General features: G+C 36.3%; 1 protein-coding gene across 2 annotated transcripts in view; it reads right to left on the reverse strand.

Annotated features, from left to right (window-relative positions):
- The window catches only part of jakmip2 (janus kinase and microtubule interacting protein 2), a 66,109-nt gene that overhangs the window by 31,483 nt on the left and 14,038 nt on the right, over positions 1-20,588 (reverse strand). For both annotated transcript variants that reach the window (XM_053478395.1, XM_053478396.1), the window contains exons 4-13: positions 20,036-20,245; positions 19,207-19,305; positions 17,828-17,974; positions 15,701-15,841; positions 12,209-12,262; positions 8,784-8,906; positions 7,307-7,435; positions 5,576-5,659; positions 3,527-3,589; positions 2,475-2,573 (exon numbers count right to left, since the gene is read on the reverse strand). In XM_053478395.1, coding sequence (XP_053334370.1) covers positions 2,475-2,573; positions 3,527-3,589; positions 5,576-5,659; positions 7,307-7,435; positions 8,784-8,906; positions 12,209-12,262; positions 15,701-15,841; positions 17,828-17,974; positions 19,207-19,305; positions 20,036-20,245 — 1,149 coding nt within the window. The remainder of the gene's footprint in view (positions 1-2,474; positions 2,574-3,526; positions 3,590-5,575; positions 5,660-7,306; positions 7,436-8,783; positions 8,907-12,208; positions 12,263-15,700; positions 15,842-17,827; positions 17,975-19,206; positions 19,306-20,035; positions 20,246-20,588) is intronic.

Here is a 20,588-nt window from a genome sequence, read left to right on the forward strand (position 1 = left end):
GGAGATGGAGATGGAGTTGATGTACAGTATTTTAAGGACCTTCAAACTCAGTGACTCTTTCTTTGGCATTGGAAAATGGGAAAATGAAAAGAAATCAGCCAAGACCTTTTAGAGAAAAATGTGGACTGGTTCATTATTGGGAACAATTTTAAAATGTCTGGTACCACATTCATTCAAAAATACAAAATAGGCCCATGCAGCCATCATACCACTCAGGAAGGAGACGCATTCTGTCTCCTAGAGATTCACGTACTTTAGTACAAGAAGTACAAATCCATTCCAGAACAATGGCAAAGGACCTCATAAAGGAAACAAAAGCTACTGCTCCAAAATCGCCATAAGAAGCCAGACTATGGTTTGCAGCTGCACAAAGGGACGCAGAACCTGAGAATTTAATACTTCTCTGAGAAATCTCTTCTGGTCTGATGAAATAAAATTTGACTTTTTGGCCATGATTAACATCTTTTTGTCTAGAGAAAAAAAGGGGAAGGCTTATAACCCAAAGATCACTACCCAACCTTGAAGCATAGGGGTGGCAGCATCATGTTGAAGGGGTGCTTTGCATCAGAGGGACTTCAAAAAAATAGAATGCATCATGAGGAATGAAGATTATGCGCATATATTGAAGCAACATCTCAAGACAGCAGCCAGAAAATTGAAGCTTGGTTACAAATGGGTCTTCTAAATGACCACATGCATACTTCTAAAGTGGTGGGAAAATAGGCTAAGGACAACAGAATGAGGGTACTGGAGTGGCCATCACAAAGCCCTGACCTCATTCCAAGAGAAAATTTATGGGCCGAACTGAGTGCTGAACAAGGCGCTCTTCAAACCTAGGTTTACAGCAGTTCTGTCAGGAAGAATGAGCAAACATTTCAGCAAGTAGTATATGTGTGACCCAAGTTGCCAATTTAAGGGCAATACTACTAAATAGTAAGTATGTAAACTTCAGACTTACTGAGAATGAGATGAAAGAAATAAAAGCTGAAATAAATCTTTCTCTCTACTATTATCTACATTTCACATTCCTAAATTAAATAACACATAATAATTTACAGTATTATACTTTTAATAAATAATAAAAATATAAATAATATAAATTTTATAATAATAAATAAATAACAATAGAAAATAATAATAAATATAAAAAAGAATTTAAATAAAAAACCCTTTAAGCATGATCTTAATGCCCACTTCAATAACTTAATAAGAAATAACACTTTAACAATAAGATTATGGGTCAATGACGTGACGCCCCCTTTTTCTGTCCGGGTTAATTTTATTTTGCAGAAAAAACTAAAAAATACATAAAAATTTCTCATCTACTTGTTATACCTTCTTTACCTACTAAAGCACTCTAACTTCTCCAAATTTTTAAGTTTTTCATCATTTTTCTGCTATGCGAAGTGCCAAAACACCATATGGTGCGACCGTCCGGCCTTGACTTTAGTTAGGACAACTGGTTTAAAAACACTTTAAATCAACTTAAATATATCTCTTTTTCTAGTTGGCATAATTTTAAACATGTTTTACATCCATTGACAAAACTATAAAGCATTTGCTCATATATTTTTATCATGATATACAAACGAATGTTGTCCGAATTATGTTGATTCTATCCATTTCATCCGGAGCGACCATCAACAAACCACAATTTTGGGACCTTTATTTTAAAAAACATCTCAAGGATGGGATACTGCCAGACACAAGTGAAGACCCCCTGGAATCAACTGTATAGTAAATCAGTCTCTCTCATATAGTAAGAAAAAGCTGTTTTTTAACGGCTGTGATGTCGCAGTCACTTTTGGTCATCATGTGGGGCGACCACCCCAAAACTGTGAATTATAATTTTTTTCCGCAAATCTATATTTTGATGATAAATTTGATAGTGCTTTGTCACTAGAAGAAGCTAGTTTGGTTTCTGAGGCTAACCGTTAGCCTGTTATACTTGAGTAAACTTGAAAACATCATATGGGGCGACCGAGTATCATGTGGGGCGACCACTGCTAAATGTGTTAAATGATAGATATATGTCCTATATTTGTAGTTTTCATATTCTATACATCAATTATATACATAGAGTTAATTGTTTAAGTATAATTATTTGTATATTTTATCTTTTTTTTCTAAATTCAGCCATTTTCCATTCCTTTTATAGGGATAAACATTTAATTTAACTGGATAATGAAGGAAACTCTGATATTATAGAATAAACTTGTGAAATAATGGTTTTCATAAAATGAAAGGGCACTAAAGTTTATCTTTCTTCATCAGTTTATCTACTTACTGATATGAGTTTAACTAGTCTTAATGATACATAAAAATGTGAATTCTGAGATATATTACGGTCGCCCCAGATGACTTTTTTAAGGCTTTTTTTTTTTTTTAAAAAGTCTTATCCGTCAATGACCCATATTCAAACATTTTCATAAAACAGTAAAGTTTTTTTAGGAAATGGAGCAAATAGACAGTACCTCTAGTTCAAGTATGCGAAATTCTAGCAACTCATTCTGGTCTTTAGAGTCCTGGAGTTCTTGTTGTAGTCTGGAACTTTTATTATCCAGCTTTTCTATCTGTCAAATAGCAACATTGGTAAAGAACAGTAAACAAAAATATTTAAAACACACTCATACATTTTACTCTAAAAATGAGTTAATTTCCACCAATGAGCTAAAACATTATGATCTCCTGCCTAAAATTCTTTTGGTCCTTGCTACCATAACAGTATAGACTCACAGAGGAGTAGGCGCTACGTGACCACTAAAGGTTGTTAGCAACCAATCCTGAATCAATGATACATAACTTTACTTTAAACACACACACACATACACACTGTGAAGCCTAAAAATAATCAAACATTAACAAATAAATATACTAATATTTCCATTGCCCAACTTTAGCTTTGATTATTATGCACATTCGTTGTGGCAATATTTTAACAACCCTATGCAATGCCTTAACATTAATTTTTTTTAAAAAGAGTTGCATTACTTTTTGACTGCAATTAATGTATTGATGACAGGAGGGTTAGACCCCTCCATCTGCTTATCTTTGTTGTTGGGTTGGGTATTTCTCATTTTCCTCTCAATAGCACCCTATACATTCTCTATGGGGTTCAGGTCAGATGTGTTAGATGGCCAATCAAGCCCATTTATTTATATTATGGTCAGCAAACCAGTAAGTGTTTTTTTGGCCGCGTGGGCAGATGCCTTGCTGAAAAAGGAAATTGTTATCTAGATAAAGCTTATCAGCTGACTGCGCAAACACACTGCATGTAGCCGCATAATATGAAAACCTCATCGCAAACATGAGTCATAACATTGTGTTATAATAATTGCAGTTAAGCTCTGGTGCAAATATGGCCCAGACATAGATCAATGTTACAAAAATGAATCAACATTATTTTATTATCTATGAGTTATTCTAATGTTTTGACTCACCTATGTACATAAAATACGAGCGTTTAAATAAAACAGTACAACTGGCCCTCTAACACTAAAACAGTAAAACAGTGATCATAGCAAACCTTCTCCAGGAGCTCTTGATTGCAAACAAGGAACAGCTGTTTCTCTTCTACCCATTTGGAATCCTTAAACCAATAAAAGCATTAATTAGGTGCTGTACATATTTTACAATGATTCACAACCAAAGCCTCCAAAATAACAAATTGCAGCACGTATGAATAAGATTCATTTGAAAACATGCTCAGGCCCTGATTGTTTGTACAAAATATGGGGAAAAAATTAACAAACAAAAATAAAATCAACCTTGGAATGATAAAAATTCTAAATTTAGGAAAGCCTAAATTCACATGGCTTGAACACTACTAATGAGAAACTGATTCTAAATTAGACTGGTTCCAGCTTTCTAAAATAGCATTTGACAGCAGGATGTAGCCTTGTCATTGCCCGGTTGTTTTTATTATCACCATGCATTTTTAGTTTGATTAAAATTTTATTGCTGTGTTTGCTGGCACCTGTTGCATTTACTGCCTCTCAGTACACCGCTCTCATTGTAGTATAATAAACAGGTACATAAACTACTGGTTAATTTAAAAAGGGTGCCCAAATATACTTGGAATTATAGGAATTTGAATTATAGGAGGGGAAAATGCAGATGAATGTTTATTATAATACATACAGTTGGTACATACAGTACTTAAATATTTGCACAAAGACACAGCTTTCGTGTTTGTGCCTCTTTACACCACCACAATGGATTTTGCATAAAGAAATCAAGATCGGATTGAAATGTCGACTTTGAGCTTTAATTCAAGGGGTTTAACAAAAAGAATTCATTAACCACTTAGTAATAACAGGCATTTGTTTTAACAAAGTTCCTCCATTTTCACAGGCTTAGTTGTTACCACGTACTTGGAAAAACTAACAATTAGAACTGTTAAAAATATTTTAAATACTTGAATGAAAAAAAAAGGCAATCACTAAAATCTCAACCCTATGGAAAACTGAGATTCCTTCGGACAGAAAGAGCCAGACAAGCAGCAACTCCACTCAGCTTTCCATGAATTCCAGATTTCAGGCAGGGAATTACTTAAGTTTCTGCATCTAAGAATTCAAAATAATGTTATTTATTGGTGCAAGGATGAATCATTGTTGTCGAATAAAATTAATCAAATTACATGATGTAAGAAATAGTCTGCCCAGACACATACTTCACTCTTAAAAGTGTATTAAAGCATGCCTATTGAGACTTTGTTAATCTACAACCCTATTAAATTCTTTTGTCCATGAAAACCAAAAAGCTGCGCTTCCTTTTTGCCTCATAGTCCGATTTGTCATAACTTTTCCGCTTTGTGGTAGGCTTTTCTTTGGCTGCCCCTTCTTCACCCTGACTTGCCTTATTGGGCTTAGCCGAACTAAAATACCTGCGTAAATCCATCTATTTTTACACACGCACACACACAACGGTCAGCGATTTTTTCAAATTCCCTGTTTAAATAACCTCTATCACATGTTTAGACGGGAGATTTCACTTGTCACGAATAGTAAGCTAACGAGTGATAGAACGATGTCAATAATTGGCGCGCAATTAATCCGTCACTGACCAATCAGGACTGAATTTGAATTTTGGCGAAATATTATGTTGAATATACATCAAAAAATGATTAATGAATTTCAAATATTGCAAATAATAATAAATAGCATTTTTTTTCCATATCAAGAACAGAAAAAATAGAACCACATTAGCTGCAACTAATGACTTTTTTGTTAATTGATTAATCTATCGATTATTTAAACAATTATCGATTGATCAATTACAGCTGGTGCATTTACTCAATAGCTCTTACTTAGCTAGCATCTTTTAAATTTAGTTTAAGGTTTTTTTGTGAATGTGGTAACTAACAATGAAGATAATAATTAAGATATTTCAGTAAAAATTTCTTATAATGAACCTTCCAAGGACTGTGGTGAAGAGCCTAAGAGTGGCCAATTCAATCTGATAATATGGTTAATTAGTGCAAAAGTATGTGTGTGTGTGTGTGTGTGTGTGTGTGTGTGTGTGTGTGCGCGCGCGTGCGTGCGTGAATGCATGTGTGTGACTAAATTTTACTCACTTGTCCTTTGGAAGCCAGCTCTTTCTCTAGATCTTCAATTTTTGCTTTATACCTCTCCACATCAGCATGGAGCTGGTCATGAGCCTGTAAAAAGCACATAAATTATTTTTGCCGTAAAAAGATTTTAAGATTTTTTTAGCTGACCCACCTCTTGAAATGGTTTTAAATGAGATGTCCATCATTGCGGAGAGTAAATGCTGACTAAGGTGTTGTGTGATTGTCACTGCATAAAACCATTACACACATGTATCTTGTGTAGCAGAACAAGCTCTTCTGATCTGACAGGTATCCTCTGGATATGGATGAGCCGTTCTTTCTATATAATTTTACAGATATTATGCCACATCTCTTAGTTTAGACCAAACAATTTCAAAATTTGCATGGTTTTACTTTTGATTAGGAAAAATAATTGTAAACTGAATAACCTATTAACCAGGTTAGACTATCTTTTCTAGCTATTACCAAATTAATCAACAATTGATTTATTCCTCAATTGATCTTTTCCCCTAATGTAAGAAAGTTTCTGTGAACTAATACATGTGGGTTGGGCCAGCAAAGGGTGGGCCAACATCATATTAAACCCTATGGATTAAGAATTGGATGTTACTCCAATTCTTAATTCATATGGATGTGAAGACAGGCGAGCGAATACTTTTGCCAATTTAGTGTATGTACAGTAGAGACTAAGTGTGCATATCAATTGTTGTTATGCACTCTGAGATAAAAAAAAATCTATAGACTTGCATTGTCCATCAATAATCACTGTGCTGCAGTTTTTTCTCCAGCAGCCTTGCAGTGAAGTCATTAACACTTATTTACATGCTGTTGCGTGGCAGAAGGAAAAAAGTAAATGCTTAAACATGATTTGTAAGGGTGCTAGTGTGCAAAGACATGCTGAGATTACTACGTTATATACCGTAACAGTGATTATTTGAAATTTGCAGAATATTCTCAAGCTTCTGGACCAGCTAATTAGATCTGACTCTGTGAATTTCTGCTGTGCAACTATGCAGAGTAAGGTCCATCACACCGTAAAGGCAATCCAGTCAGAACACCAGCCATCAAGGTACAGAGGCCTATGTTAATACTTTCTTTGTGGCTAAAAGAGTTAATAGGCATTGAACCCCTCCACCAATAGAGACATCACTAGCTGTTACTGTTACTAGAAGCTTTTCTCTGAGCCAAACTTTGGGGCTTTAGTGACGTTAAGGTAAAAAGTATTTTCTGGCCTCACTTGCTGAAGTTGTGTGACGTTTCCAATGATCAAAAGCATTGATACTGTACAACTTCCGGATAATATGTGTTTAAAACAGCACACTATAGAAACAGCATCAAACCTGGGGGGGGTTTGTGCGTGAACCTGAATTTGAATTGAGCTGCATCTGTTAATGATATGTATGCCATTTGTTATGATTTATCCCATATATTTAGTTTTTGAAAGATGAGAAGAAAGAGCCCAAAGCTCAGATGAAATCCCACCTGCATCCTGACTCTTCCTCTGTACACTTAAACACGGATTCAGTGCTGTATATTTCTGGTTTGACCGTTCTCATCGGACCTGTCATCTGGTATGCCTATATTTATCTGTGCAACAATTTCCTGTCCTCTAGTTTTGTTTGCCTTGTATTCTTTCTGCATTTGTATCCATTTGTCTGTGTTTCACGATAGAGGACTTTGCTGTTATTGCTGAGTACCAACTACAAATTAATACAGTAGAGAAATAGGAATTACCTTGGCTTCCATCTCAGAATCAAACACACCACCTTTCTGCTCCTGCAGCAAGGCGTAGGCTCTCTGGAGGGCTTGGTACTCCCGAGTCAGCTGCCTGAAGCGCAACTCAGACTCCTCAGTAGCCATACCCTGCAAAAAAACATTAAATTAATGATCCCTGAGACATATTCAATATCAACTAATGCACCCTTTTGGATGACATGTACATACTGTATACTGTATTATATACTGTATAGTAGCTTTCACAACTACAGCTATGTTGGCTTAAAATACAGTTCAAAATGAACAATGAACATTTTATATATACAGTAGAACCTCGGATTACGAGTAACGCGATTTACGAGTGTTTCGCAAGACGAGCAACAATTTTTAATCATTTTTGACTTGAAAAACGAGCATTGTCTTAGTTTACGAGCACCGAGTATGGTTTCACCAGGTTTCACGCATGCGCTTCTTGTTTTAACACAACCGTTACATCATCACAAGTAAGCCAACGGTTTTTCTCTCTCTGGCAGCAGAATTGTAGGTAATCGCCTCCCCTGCTGGGTGAACACACACAACGTGCGCGCACACACACATTAACGGAGCGACCATTTTTAAAACCGTTAAAAAATTAGCAAGGAACATTCCTATTCACACTCACGTGAGCGCATACTAACAGGATCACTGCTGTAAGTAAAACAACAAAAAAACAAAACAAATTAAACAGCTCCTCACCTTTGAAAACAATCGCGACAGAGAGAAGTTTGTGTGTTTATTTGGCAAGAGCTGTAAAGCCGAGACCTATCGTCTCCCCTGCTGGGTCTTAGTGCCTGCAGTGTTTTTGAGTGCGCTTGTGTTTGTGTCTGTGTAAGGCAGAGAGTTTGTGTGTGTGTTTTGCAACATGAGAGAAGGGGGCCGTAAACTCGAGCGAGCCCCCCTTCAGCCCCCCTCCTCTCAGGTTGCCAAATAAACACACAAACTTCTCTCTGTCGCGATTGTTTTCAAAGGTGAGGAGCTGTTTAATTTGTTTTTTGTTGTTGTTGTTGTTTTACTTTACAGCAGTGATCCTGTTAGTATGCCCTCACGTGAGTGTGACTAGGAATGTTCCTTGCTAATTTTTAAACGGTTTTAAAGACGATCTCTCCGTTAATGTGTGTGTGTGTGCGTGCACATTTTACACACATACACCCTGCATGCACAAACAAAAACCCTTATCTGTCGGGATTTATTTTTAATTTTTTTTAAGGTAAAGTACAGGTAATTTGTTTTATTTTTACTTTATATTTTGTATTAATTATATTTATGTATTTATTTTTTTGGGCTGTAGAACGAATAATTTAAGTTTTTATTATTTCCTATGGGTATATTAAATTTGGTTTAAGAGTGTTTTGGAATACGAGCCCGCTTCCGGAACGAATTAAGCTTGTAATCCGAGGTTCCACTGTAAATGCTACACTGTTATTTATCCATAAAATATACATTGTTTTATTCTCACCTCATCTAGTTCTTCATCTGGTGTGGCCGGAGTACGATCCATACGTAAAGAGGCCACAGAGGAGGTCTCAGAGTCCACTGACTCTTCATCATAACCATAGAATGTGTCCACAACAATATGTCTCTGAAAAGGAGAGAATATTTTAGTAAATATAAAGAAGTCAATCTTTATCGTTTCAGTCACTTAACCCTTAGGAGTCTGACTTGCCGCCGGCGGAAAAAATGCATTTTTTTCTGGTAACCGTGAAAAGAGTTTAAAATGCTCCGTCATGATTAATCATACACATTAGTGTAGTACATCATTTGAATCTGTAAAGGGTCTACTCTTTTTCATGTATACTCACAATATCCACAAAACAATGTGCTTTTGTTAAATAAAGAAAATAAACAGGGTGCGCTTTCAGCCGTCTCAGTCTCCGCGAAAATCTTTTTGAAACACGTCACTAAAATGAACTGAAACTCCGCGAATACTGCACACACAGACATGAGAAATATATCTATAGAAAGCTTAAAGGGTCTACTTTTAAATGATGCAATTCACATTGAAAACAAATATTCTCAGTTTATGTAATCCGTATGAAACCAAGGAAAGGCACAGAATTTCTGTCGCACTTCATTATCTGCTAATGACCCGAGGCAGGACACGCCCACACGCCATTCACACGGAAAACAGTCCCGGGGTAATCTACATACGAGGCCACGCCCCCCGGGCAACGGCACGAAAACACACACAGACCGGCTTGAAAACACACAGATTTAGTGAGTTTTCTGCACGTTTGGAAGATGGCACGCGCTGTACAGCTGAGGAAACTCTTCAGATGATTTTGGGCAGTGAGGAGGAGTTTACATTTACCTCAGGAGAAGACCGTGTGACTCAGAGAACGAACGGGAGCGTTTTGAGGAGAGAACAGATCCAGCAGAGGACATTGAAGCAAACTGCTATGACACTGGGTAAGTTATTAAGTCTTATATAACTCTTATTCTGATAATATTAAACTAATATTAGTAAATATTTCCCTCACTTCAGCTAGCTCGTGTCAGCTTATGTGACACATTGGCTTTCAATACCATTTATATAGTTTAGTGTAGCATGTAGATAACACTGCTAACATGCTGCCTTATGTAGCAAACATGTTATTTCCCGGTGGCTAAGCTAATGTCTTATGGAGTTTACAGATGTTTATAAATGTTCTAATGTATTTCACCTCGTTTTAAATAGCTTTAGATTATGGTTGATAATATATATTTGGATCCGTTTTGGTTAGCTTATAACACTGCTATCGGTAATGTTATTTAGCACAAACAAGCTAGCTCCAGTTAGCTAAATACTGCCTTATGTAGCTAAGAGACATAATGAATTTATGAATGTTTATGAATATTTCTGTGGTGTAAATGTTCATAATGCCTTTTGTTAAGCTTGTATTTACAAATACCTGTTTAGAATGTGTTAAATATGTGTGTAAATCATGTCAGGTGGATGGTGTTTGCTAATGCCTCAGGTGTAAATGTTTGAGATGCACTAGACTTGTCTAGTCTATTGTCCATCAACAGACACAGAGGGGCACAAAATGTATACACTTCATACCTATTAAGCGTTCATACCTATTAATTGCACATCCATTTACTCTGAACAGTATAGGCTAACTTTTTTATTTATTTGTTTTTAGGAATGTGTCTGCATCACCCTTGCCTTCACCAGCACCTCACATCAGGACACCACATCAGGTTTGCACCATTTTACCATGAATGTTGTTTGCACTTTTTATTTATTTGGAACTGTTTCTGGAATTTTTGCAAGTGAATCTTAAGTTATTCTAAATAAACCACAAACAAAGTAATATGTTTGTCTTCTAATTATTTTCTTGTAACACTTTCCTCTGTGTAACACTTTCACATGAAAGGGGTAATTATACAGCTCATTATGCGGTTCTTTGTCTTCTCTGGCGTGAATTACAGCATTATTCATGATCATTCACGCCTCCTCGCATACTGCCTTTCTAAACAAAAAGTGTCTTAGAAAATTTAAATTAATGTATTGTTTTCTGTAAATGAGTAAGGAAGGTGATTGTCACATCATTTTGAAGTAAAACCTCTACATTATAAGCTCCAGGTCACAAAAGTCTTGTGCACAAATGTTATGAATGTGTTTTGTGGTCTTATTTCAGTGAGTTGTTTTTTTGTTGTTTTCAAAAATCACGCATAACATTTTTTTTCTCCAATATACAAACTTGTACATACATGCTGCTCATATATTATTGTTGCCCAGTTTGTGCTGAATAAAATGATATCAGACTTTAGACATTTATAAGTTTATAAGTAACTGAAAAATACACAAATGTCAGGACATGTCAGAATCTCTTCAGAGCTCCAAAACACCCTCAGACTCCTAAGGGTTAATAAGTAAATTATACATATGTATAGAAACAGACAAATTAAACCATACTTTTACAGCCTAGTGATTGCAGATCTACGTCTTTGTGTCAGTGCAATAAGAAATTAAGAGTATTTAGATCCTTTCTCATCAAATCATTGAAATCAAATGAAAACATTCATTTTGTTGCTGTCAGCAGAAAATATAGGCTGTCCGGCTGCCCAAGTATATTTGGGCACCCTTTTTAAATTAACCAGTAGTTTATGTACCTGTTTATTATACTACAGTGAGAGCGGTGTACTGAGAGGCAGTAAATGCAACAGGTGCCAGCTGTGGTAAAAAGAATAAAAAGCGTATACTGACGGTCTGCACCTCCTTTGCAGAGACCAACAACTTGGTACACAGTGAATGGGAGAAACCCAGTAGATCCGTACCGGGAACACAACATTGGTAAATGACCAACTTAAAAATTACTTGAATAAATGCCTAAACAGAAGTCTTTCCATTGTGTGTGTCGATGGGGGAGTAGAACAAAACCATGTTATGTAGAACTAAAATAAATGTTACTGCTACCAGAATGAATGAGGTCACAAAAATAAACTCACAAAATGGGTGTGTAATTTTTATTCATTTGGTCACAAAAACAACCAAAATCTATAAACATGTGATCATATGAATTTGTGCTTTTTTGTGCCTATGTGACCCATTTCTTTATTTTTATGATTGTATATATATGTCAATTTATAGTGCACAATTTTGACCCCTTATATCACAGTGTATTAAAACACCACTGTAGTAGACCACTTTTGTGCTGGCAGGTAATGCTGGCCCATTCTTTCGATTACCATCGCAAGTTTATTTCAGAGAATAATATTGTCTATGCCATTACAATATTTTTACTCTTCATTAAAAAACTTAGGCTAAACAATATTTTCAAACAATGCTTTAAGTTTTAGCCTATTTTAGTAACAAACACACACTAACAAACAGACAAATTAATGCGTTTAACATTATTACACCACCAGATGATGATGATGACAAATATGACATCATACCTTAATAGGCCTGCTTCGTTTATGCCGTTTCTTCCTAAGAAGTTTTTCTCTATCCTAAAACAAAGAGAGGTAATGATACAATTAAGGCAAGTGTTTTATAAATACAAAGGTGCCAACATTACTTACAGTTGTGCTTAAAATTATTTATACCCATGATATTTTTAAAGTGTTTTTGAGTTGACTTCTGTGATGAATGAGTTTTATAATACCTTTTATATATGTGACAAACGACTGAAGAAATAATAACGTGACGTTTTAAGAAATATGACATTTCATTGGTATTTATTGACAAATACTAAAAAAACATCATGTTTAGAATTATTTATACCTTTTACATTACAATCTTTCGATAATCAATAGAAAAGCCTTTGTTCTTAATGATGGCTTCCAAACACTTTTTGTAGGTCTCCACAAGATTTCTACAGGTCTGCTGTGGATGGTTTCCCCACTCCTCTTTTGCAAAAGCCTCAGTTGTTGAAGAGTGGAAGGCATCCTTGCCCTGACCTGGATCTTCAACTTTTTCCCCAAATACTTGAAAGGATGACCAGAAGTTCGGATATTTATCTAGGTGACCCCTCGCAAAGACTCATCCCAGGGTCTTTGGGTAAGAAATTATGCTTTTCTGGGGCGATGTCCATGGAGATCACCTCGATGCAGAATTTGTTGAACCATGCATCTTGATACTGTCTCCCCTGCTTGGTTGAGGATGTCTATTAGAGCTCTGGTGGTCATACGGGGTTGTTGCATTGAGGCAGATCTTTCTAGGGACTTTCAAAGTATGCAGGAATGTTGAACATCTTGAACTTCTTGATGAGACTTTGTACAGTTAATACAGAGACATCCAGTCCTTTCAAAATTGTCTTGTAGCCTAGTGTTCTTTGTTCTTGCCCATGATGACAATGACAAAAACGAAATATGAGATAAAACAATAGCTTTGCCCCCTTAATTATACTTTTAATTAATTTAATTTAATTATACAATAGGGAATGATTAATTTTTAACAAGTCCAAACAAGAACCTCTGGAACATTGGTATACATATCTATAAATGAGGTTCAATTAACACATATGTGTGGTTGTGCATAGCAAGTAATATATACTGAACACAATGCCAAAGTATTTTTTATAAATGAAAGAAATTAAAAAGTATTTATTTGTCCAAGGGGTATGAATAGTTTTGAGCACAATCATTCCAAATTAGAATTAAAGTAATATTGTTTTTTACTCTGGTTTTGATCATTGATTTGGTTTTGAAATGCATTTTTGGTTATAAATTTTTGTTTAATAAGGAAAAACCAAGTGAATTCTTTAATGGTACATTTAATTTAATTGCCCCTGGATTCTGTCTTCACTGTTGCTTGCTTATCACGTAAACTTTGTGTTTTTGACCTTGGCCCTCATTCTCTCCATCTTAAGCAGGTCATGACAATAAACAGAATTCCCACCTAGAAAAGGGTCAGGGGTAGCTCAGTGGTTAAGGCATTGGACTACAGTTCGGAAAAATTCCAGGTTCAAACCCCACAACCTTGAGCAAGGCCCTTAACCCTCAACTGCTCAGAAGTATAATGAGATAAAAAATGTAAGCTCGGGATAAGAGTGTCTGCTAAATGTAAATGCTAATCTTATTTTGCTAATGCTTATCATATATATATATACAGTGGTGTGAAAAACTATTTGCCCCCTTCCTGATTTCTTATTCTTTTGCATGTTTGTCACACTTAAATGTTTTTGCTCATCAAAAACCGTTAACTATTAGTCAAAGATAACATAATTGAACACAAAATGCAGTTTTTAAATGAAGATTATGTTATTAAGGGAGAAAAAAAACTCCAAATCTACATGGCCCTGTGTGAAAAAGTAATTGCCCCCCCTTGTTAAAAAATAACTTAACTGTGGTTTATCACAGTTAAAAGTTCAATTTCTGTAGTCACCCCCAGGCCTGATTACTGCCACACCTGTTTCAATCAAAAAATCACTTAAATAGGAGCTACCTGACACAGAGAAGTAGACCAAAAGTAACTCAAAAGCTAGACATTATGCCAAGATCCAAAGAAATTCAGGAACAAATGAGAACAAAAGTAATTGAGATCTATCAGGCTGGTAAAGGTTATAAAGCCATTTCCAAAGCCTTGGGACTCCAGCGAACCACAGTGAGAGCCATCATCCACAAATGGCAAAAACATGGAACAGTGGTGAACCTTCCCAGGAGTGGCCGGCCGGCCAAAATTACCCCAAGAGCGCAGAGACAACTCATCCGAGAGGCCACAAAAGACCCCAGGACAACATCTAAAGAACTGCAGGCCTCACTTGCCTCAATTAAGGTCAGTGTTCACGACTCCACCAAAAGAAAGAGACTGGGCAAAAACGGCCTGCATGGCAGATTTCCAAGGCGCAAACCACTTAAGCAAAAAGAACATTAAGGCTCGTCTCAATTTTGCTAAAAAACATCTCAATGATTGCCAAGACTTTTGGGAAAATACCTTGTGGACCGACGAGACAAAAGTTGAACTTTTTGGAAGGTGCGTGTCCCGTTACATCTGGCGTAAAAGTAACACAGCATTTCAGAAAAAGAACACCATACCAACAGTAAAATATGGGGGTGGTAGTGTGATGGTCTGGGGTTGTTTTGCTGCTTCAGGACCTGGAAGGCTTGTTGTGATAGATGGAACCATGAATTCTACTGTCTACCAAAAAATCCTGAAGGAGAATGTCCGGCCATCTGTTCGTCAACTCAAGCTGAAGCGATCTTGGGTGCTGCAGCAGGACAATGACCCAAAACACACCAGCAAATCCACCTCTGAATGGCTGAAGAAAAACAAAATGAAGACTTTGGAGTGGCCCAGTCAAAGTCCTGACCTGAATCCTATTGAGATGTTGTGGCATGACCTTAAAAAGGCGGTTCATGCTAGAAAACCCTCAAATAAAGCTGAATTACAACAATTCTGCAAAGATGAGTGGGCCAAAATTCCTCCAGAGCGCTGTAAAAGACTCGTTGCAAGTTATCGCAAACACTTGATTGCAGTTATTGCTGCTAAGGGTGGCCCAATCAGTTATTAGGTTCAGGGGGCAATTACTTTTTCACACAGGGCCATGTAAGTTTGGATTTTTTTTCTCCCTAAATAATAAAAACCATCATTTAAAAACTGCATTTTGTGTTTACTTGTGTTATCTTTGACTAATAGTTAAATGTGTTTAATGATCAGAAACATTTAAGTGTGACAAACATGCAAAAGAATAAGAAATCAGGAAGGGGGCAAATAGTTTTTCACACCACTGTATATACACAACACACATATCTATACACTCCTCGAAAGCCGAACAGAATGATGCTAGTAGGCTCATTTTTAGTTTTTGTGATGTAAAAAAGCTGCAGCATTCCTGGCTAAATAAAGGTAGATCTTTTACGCATGTGATTGGCTTTATCGCATACATTACACACGTGACCTGCCTATGAAACAAAATCACAAATAATCTGATACAGTGTCTTACTCACTCGAGTCAGCTCATCAATCATGCTCTGCTGCTCAAGAACTTGCAACTTAAGGAACTCAATCTCTTGTTCATCTTGAACCTGGTCCAAGTTATTCAAAGATTTCAGCTTCTTTAGTGGTGGATGAGAAGTAATTTTTTCTTTCTGAAAAAAAGATCAAGTGATTTTGAGTTAATTATCCAAGTAAAATGTTTTAACATTTAATTGCATTAGTTATCATTTATTACACATTATCAATGATAATTAAATAAGATCATAACGTTATAGTATCCAAACTAGGTAATCTAACAACTTGCTCTTTTTCAATAAATTTTATAATTGCCTTTATATGAACATCAAAAAGAGGATGACTGTTCACCCACACAAGACCATAAACTGGTATAAATACATAAAAACCCTACAAAAATTTATTATTGCATTTTTTTATTTACTTATCAAATATTCCTGATCAGATCATGAACACTGCATGTAGCAGTATTATGCCACTTTGATCCTATTTTTTTACTTATGATATTTTTAATAAATTATTACAATATAAAAGAATATTAATTATATATTCTTAATAACAGTCATCACTGTTTTTGACTTTAAGGGATAAAATAAAGGAATTGCACTTTTTTCTTTTAATTAATTTATTAAAAGAATTTGTTCGTAAGTAAAGGTGCAGATTTGGGGGACACATGGACGTAGGGTTTTATGGTGAGCTGGTATGTTTGGATGCTGCCTTTCCCCACTCTCCTTAATAACACAGGTTTATTGATGGTGAAGTAACTGATTACTTAAATTTCCAAGAAGCCCTCATGTCTGTGTGTCCTTCTGGCTCTCCCTTTCCTTCATGCTGTCACAGTTAGTTCTACCAGAGTTCCTGGTTGCCATCGGCACTAAAAACTAACTGTTTTGTCTCTCTCTCTTTCTTCTTCTCTCTGATTGGAGATCTTGTTGCATGGAAGCCTTTATAGTGCTGCTGAGGATGCTCCCATTTAGTCTGCTTGGGTTGCATGTGGTGACTGAGGACAGGTCCACTTGATAACCATCATAAAGATACTTTTGGACTCTTAAAAGTTTATGCAGGTGATGGCTTGTGCCTGCAAAATCTTTTTAACTCAGATTTTTAGCTTTTTTTTCCTCAAAAAATTAACAAATAATACATGGTTATGCCCTCTCTTTATGTGCAATCAAACCACTTTTTGATGTATTTAACTGTGCATACCTCGGGTTACATGGCATTCACAACATCACAGATCTTTTGGCATTGCTGTACTTTTGATTTACTTTCGATTTAATGCCAGTGCTCACGTTCTTGAAGATCAAGTTTACAATATTTAAGTTTATTTCAACGTACTTTGATTTAATTACTACTATAATTCTTCTAATTTTTAGTATTTTTTGGTGGCATTTGCACATGGCGCAACATGCACCTGCCTTTATATGGGGTGTTGCCTATGCTAATTAAATGCTAATCCGATGCTAATCCAATGTGCCCCCAGTGTAAGATTAAGTGGGATTCTTCATTCAGATTACCAGAGTAAGAGCAGATTGAGAGGGCTAAAAATTTGGTGGCTTCTCAATTTTTTTTCTCTTAAAAGGAAACTTAGAGACAATTTAAGAGAAAATTAAAAGAATGTTACTGCATTTGGCCCAGCGTTTCATAATTGTTCCATATTAGTTCATGTTTTGGGGTGAAGCCATGTTTTTGTATTGTCTAAAATCCCACAAATTATATTCTGTAGACAATGCATATTATTAAGTGCCATTAACTGTCTTTAGCCTGATGCTCCTTGCAGAGGTGTAGTCATTTCAAACATTATTTTATCTAGTAATGTCAATTAGTCACCAACAGGGAATATGCTCTGTCTATAGGCAATGCATAATGAGAATGTGGAATAAGGAACCAGGTAAGTAAGTAGGTAAATTAAAATAATGGACAGCCTTTGCTTTTTTGCACAGGCACATTAGATCGATCCTATAAAAATGTTTTTTACAGAGCAACTTAAGACTAGTCAGTCAGACAATGCACTTAACACACTAGCAGACTTTATGCACTTTCACATATATTTTATACGAAATGAGAAAAGAGTTCATCTGCATATGCAGCTCTATACAGACTCATGAGTGTGTGAAGAAACCTACTATTTCCAGATTTTCTTTGGTCAAGCTCTTAAGCTTCTCTTCCATTCGCTGAAGGGACTGAGTCAGCTCATCGTTCTTCCTATTCAATAGTTTGTTCTTATCCAGGAGTGGCTTACATTGTTTTTCTGCTTCCCGTGCTCGTTTTAGCTAAGTTAAAGGCAGGGAAAAAGCAAATACAACAAAGCAGCAAAGTTAAAAAATTTTAAATTAAATTGAAAAACACAATGTTTTAAATGTTTTCATGTAAAAGTCTCTAAAGAAAGTACAGTGGAATCCGAGCATAATTCGTTCCGGGCGTGGGCTCGTATTCCAAAATACTTTAAACCAAATTTATTTTCCCATAAGAAATAATAGAAACTTAAATGATTCGTTTTACAGCCCAAAAAAATAAATACATAAAAATAATTAATACAAAATATAAAGTAAAAATTAAACAAATTAACCTGCACTTTACCTTTAAAAAAAAGTAAAAATAATTCCTGACAGACAAGTGTTTCCATTTATGTGCGCAGGTGCTGTGTGTGTGTGTGTGTGTGCGTACACAGAATTTGACACCGTGCCGGTTCACAAACACACACCCTAAAGGCGAGAGAGAGAGTGTGTGAACTGGCACGGTGTAAAATTACATGCGCGCACACACATAAAAACAGGCTGAGGAAGAAAATGGATTTTTAACCTTCTAATGAAAAAAAGGAAAAATAAATCCTGACAGATAAGTGTTTTAGTTTATGCGCGCAGGCGCTGTGTGTGTGCGAGAAAGAGAGAGAGTGTGTGGGAACTGGCCCGGTGTCAAATTACGCGCGCGCACACATAACGACGAGCTGAGGGAAAAAATGCATTTTTAACCGCTAATAAGACTTTCTTTTGCTTTAAACGCGCGTACACGTGTGTTATAAGAACCAGTACATGCGCGCTGTACACGCGCTTACAAACTCTAAATAAGATATGTTTTACACACACACACAGTGTTGTAGTTAGTAAACACTACACGCGTGCACAGGTGTTTATTATACCAGTGAGAGTCGCGCACTAAGACCCAGCAGGGGAGACGATTACCCACAATTCTGTAGCGTAAGAGAAAGAAAAAACATTGGCTCAGTTGTGATCACGTGACGCTCGGCGTCAAAACAAAAAGTGCACGCATGATACATGATAATCGGTACTCGTAAACGAAGACTTGCTCGTTTTTCAAGTCAAAATTTATTACAAATCTTTGCTCGTCTTGCAAAACACTCGTAAACCGCATTACTCGCAATCCGAGGTTTCACTGCATTATTTTATTTTATTTAGAGTATTCATGTTCGAGCAAGAAATCCCAATTAACTGCACATATTTAGTTTATGCTTCCCAAAACAGTTTCTAGGACTTTTAGGACGTACTAGCTCATTTCTTTCATCCACTAAAAGTGTGTTACGGTCCTCCAGCTTCCGGATAGTAGAATTCAGTTCAGCAACACGTCTTTGACTCCTCCTCATTTCCTACACACATAAGACAGCAAACATATGGTAATACAGTCATGTTTAAAAAGCCCACAAATTAAGCAATGTTTTTTTTTTTTAAAAGAGCTACATAAAACAAACTTGTTCGACTATACATAAAACATGTTTAGACAAATGTGAGGTTTTTCTAATGTACTGTACTGACTATTCTATTAGACTCTTGCGTTGTGTCTTAACATAACTACATGTCAAAAACATGATAGTCTTTATATTTAAAAAGGCAGTACTGCCCTACATTAGTCATTTAATTAAGTAGAAATGGCTACAAATGAACTTGTCCACCAACAGCTTGTTCAACATATTCCTCCAAAAAAAGTATGCTAATACACGTGGGAACACTGTTCTCAGACCTTTGTCCCTCTACCGCATCATTGTTGCATGAAGGGATGTTAATTTGACAAGCAAACAAACTCTGTGACAGATAATAAAATATAAACATCTCTTATGTGCTCTCTGTGCTCTACCAGGTAACACGTGCTTTTCAGTGTTGAATCTGCCTCATTTTCAGGGGAGTCTGAGTCTAATGCTTAAGTGCTTTCGTTCATCCAATGCAATAATAAGGAACAGAAAAGCCTCCATTATGTTCCTACCATGCAAGTTGATCTTAAATTGTTACAAACTGCACCTGAGAACACTAAACTAATATTTTGATACTCTGGAGATCCTATGTCATATAAAATTCATTAGAAGAGGGAAATCCTCTACTTACCGGGCTTCCACAGTGCTCCGCTCCATCGCCAGCCCTTCCAGGGATCTCTCTTTTCGGACTCCCAAGGTTACATTCTGCTTCCTTCACTAGGAAGAGCTGCTCATCAAGTGCATCCTTCTGAAGCTGCAACTTCTGCAGGAAACTTGAAGTGGTCTCCAGCTCTTTCTCCAGAGAGAAAATTGTCCTGTCTTTTGCTTTAATTTCATCCACCTGGAAGAGTGCAAATTATTCACGCTAAGTTTGCTTGTTCATTAAAGTCATCCACATGCACAGATGATCAGCCATAATATTAACACTGATCATAAACTATACCCAGTAAACTGGTGACAGGATCATGGTCTTACCCATGCCCAAAGGGACAAAAGGCCAGGTCATCCAGTTCAATTTCACAGAAAAGCCAATGTTGCACAAATCGTAGAAAAAATGCCAACGATAGAATGGCACCCTGAGTCCTGAAGGCAAATAGTCCAAGCCTGCTGACCCAACCATCAATTTCACCACATCCTTCACCAGATCCCAATCCAATCAATCAACCATTGTCCTGTCATATCAA

Source organism: Clarias gariepinus, chromosome 19 (assembly GCF_024256425.1).
Source record: "Clarias gariepinus isolate MV-2021 ecotype Netherlands chromosome 19, CGAR_prim_01v2, whole genome shotgun sequence".
Classification (NCBI taxonomy): Eukaryota; Metazoa; Chordata; class Actinopteri; order Siluriformes; family Clariidae; genus Clarias; species Clarias gariepinus.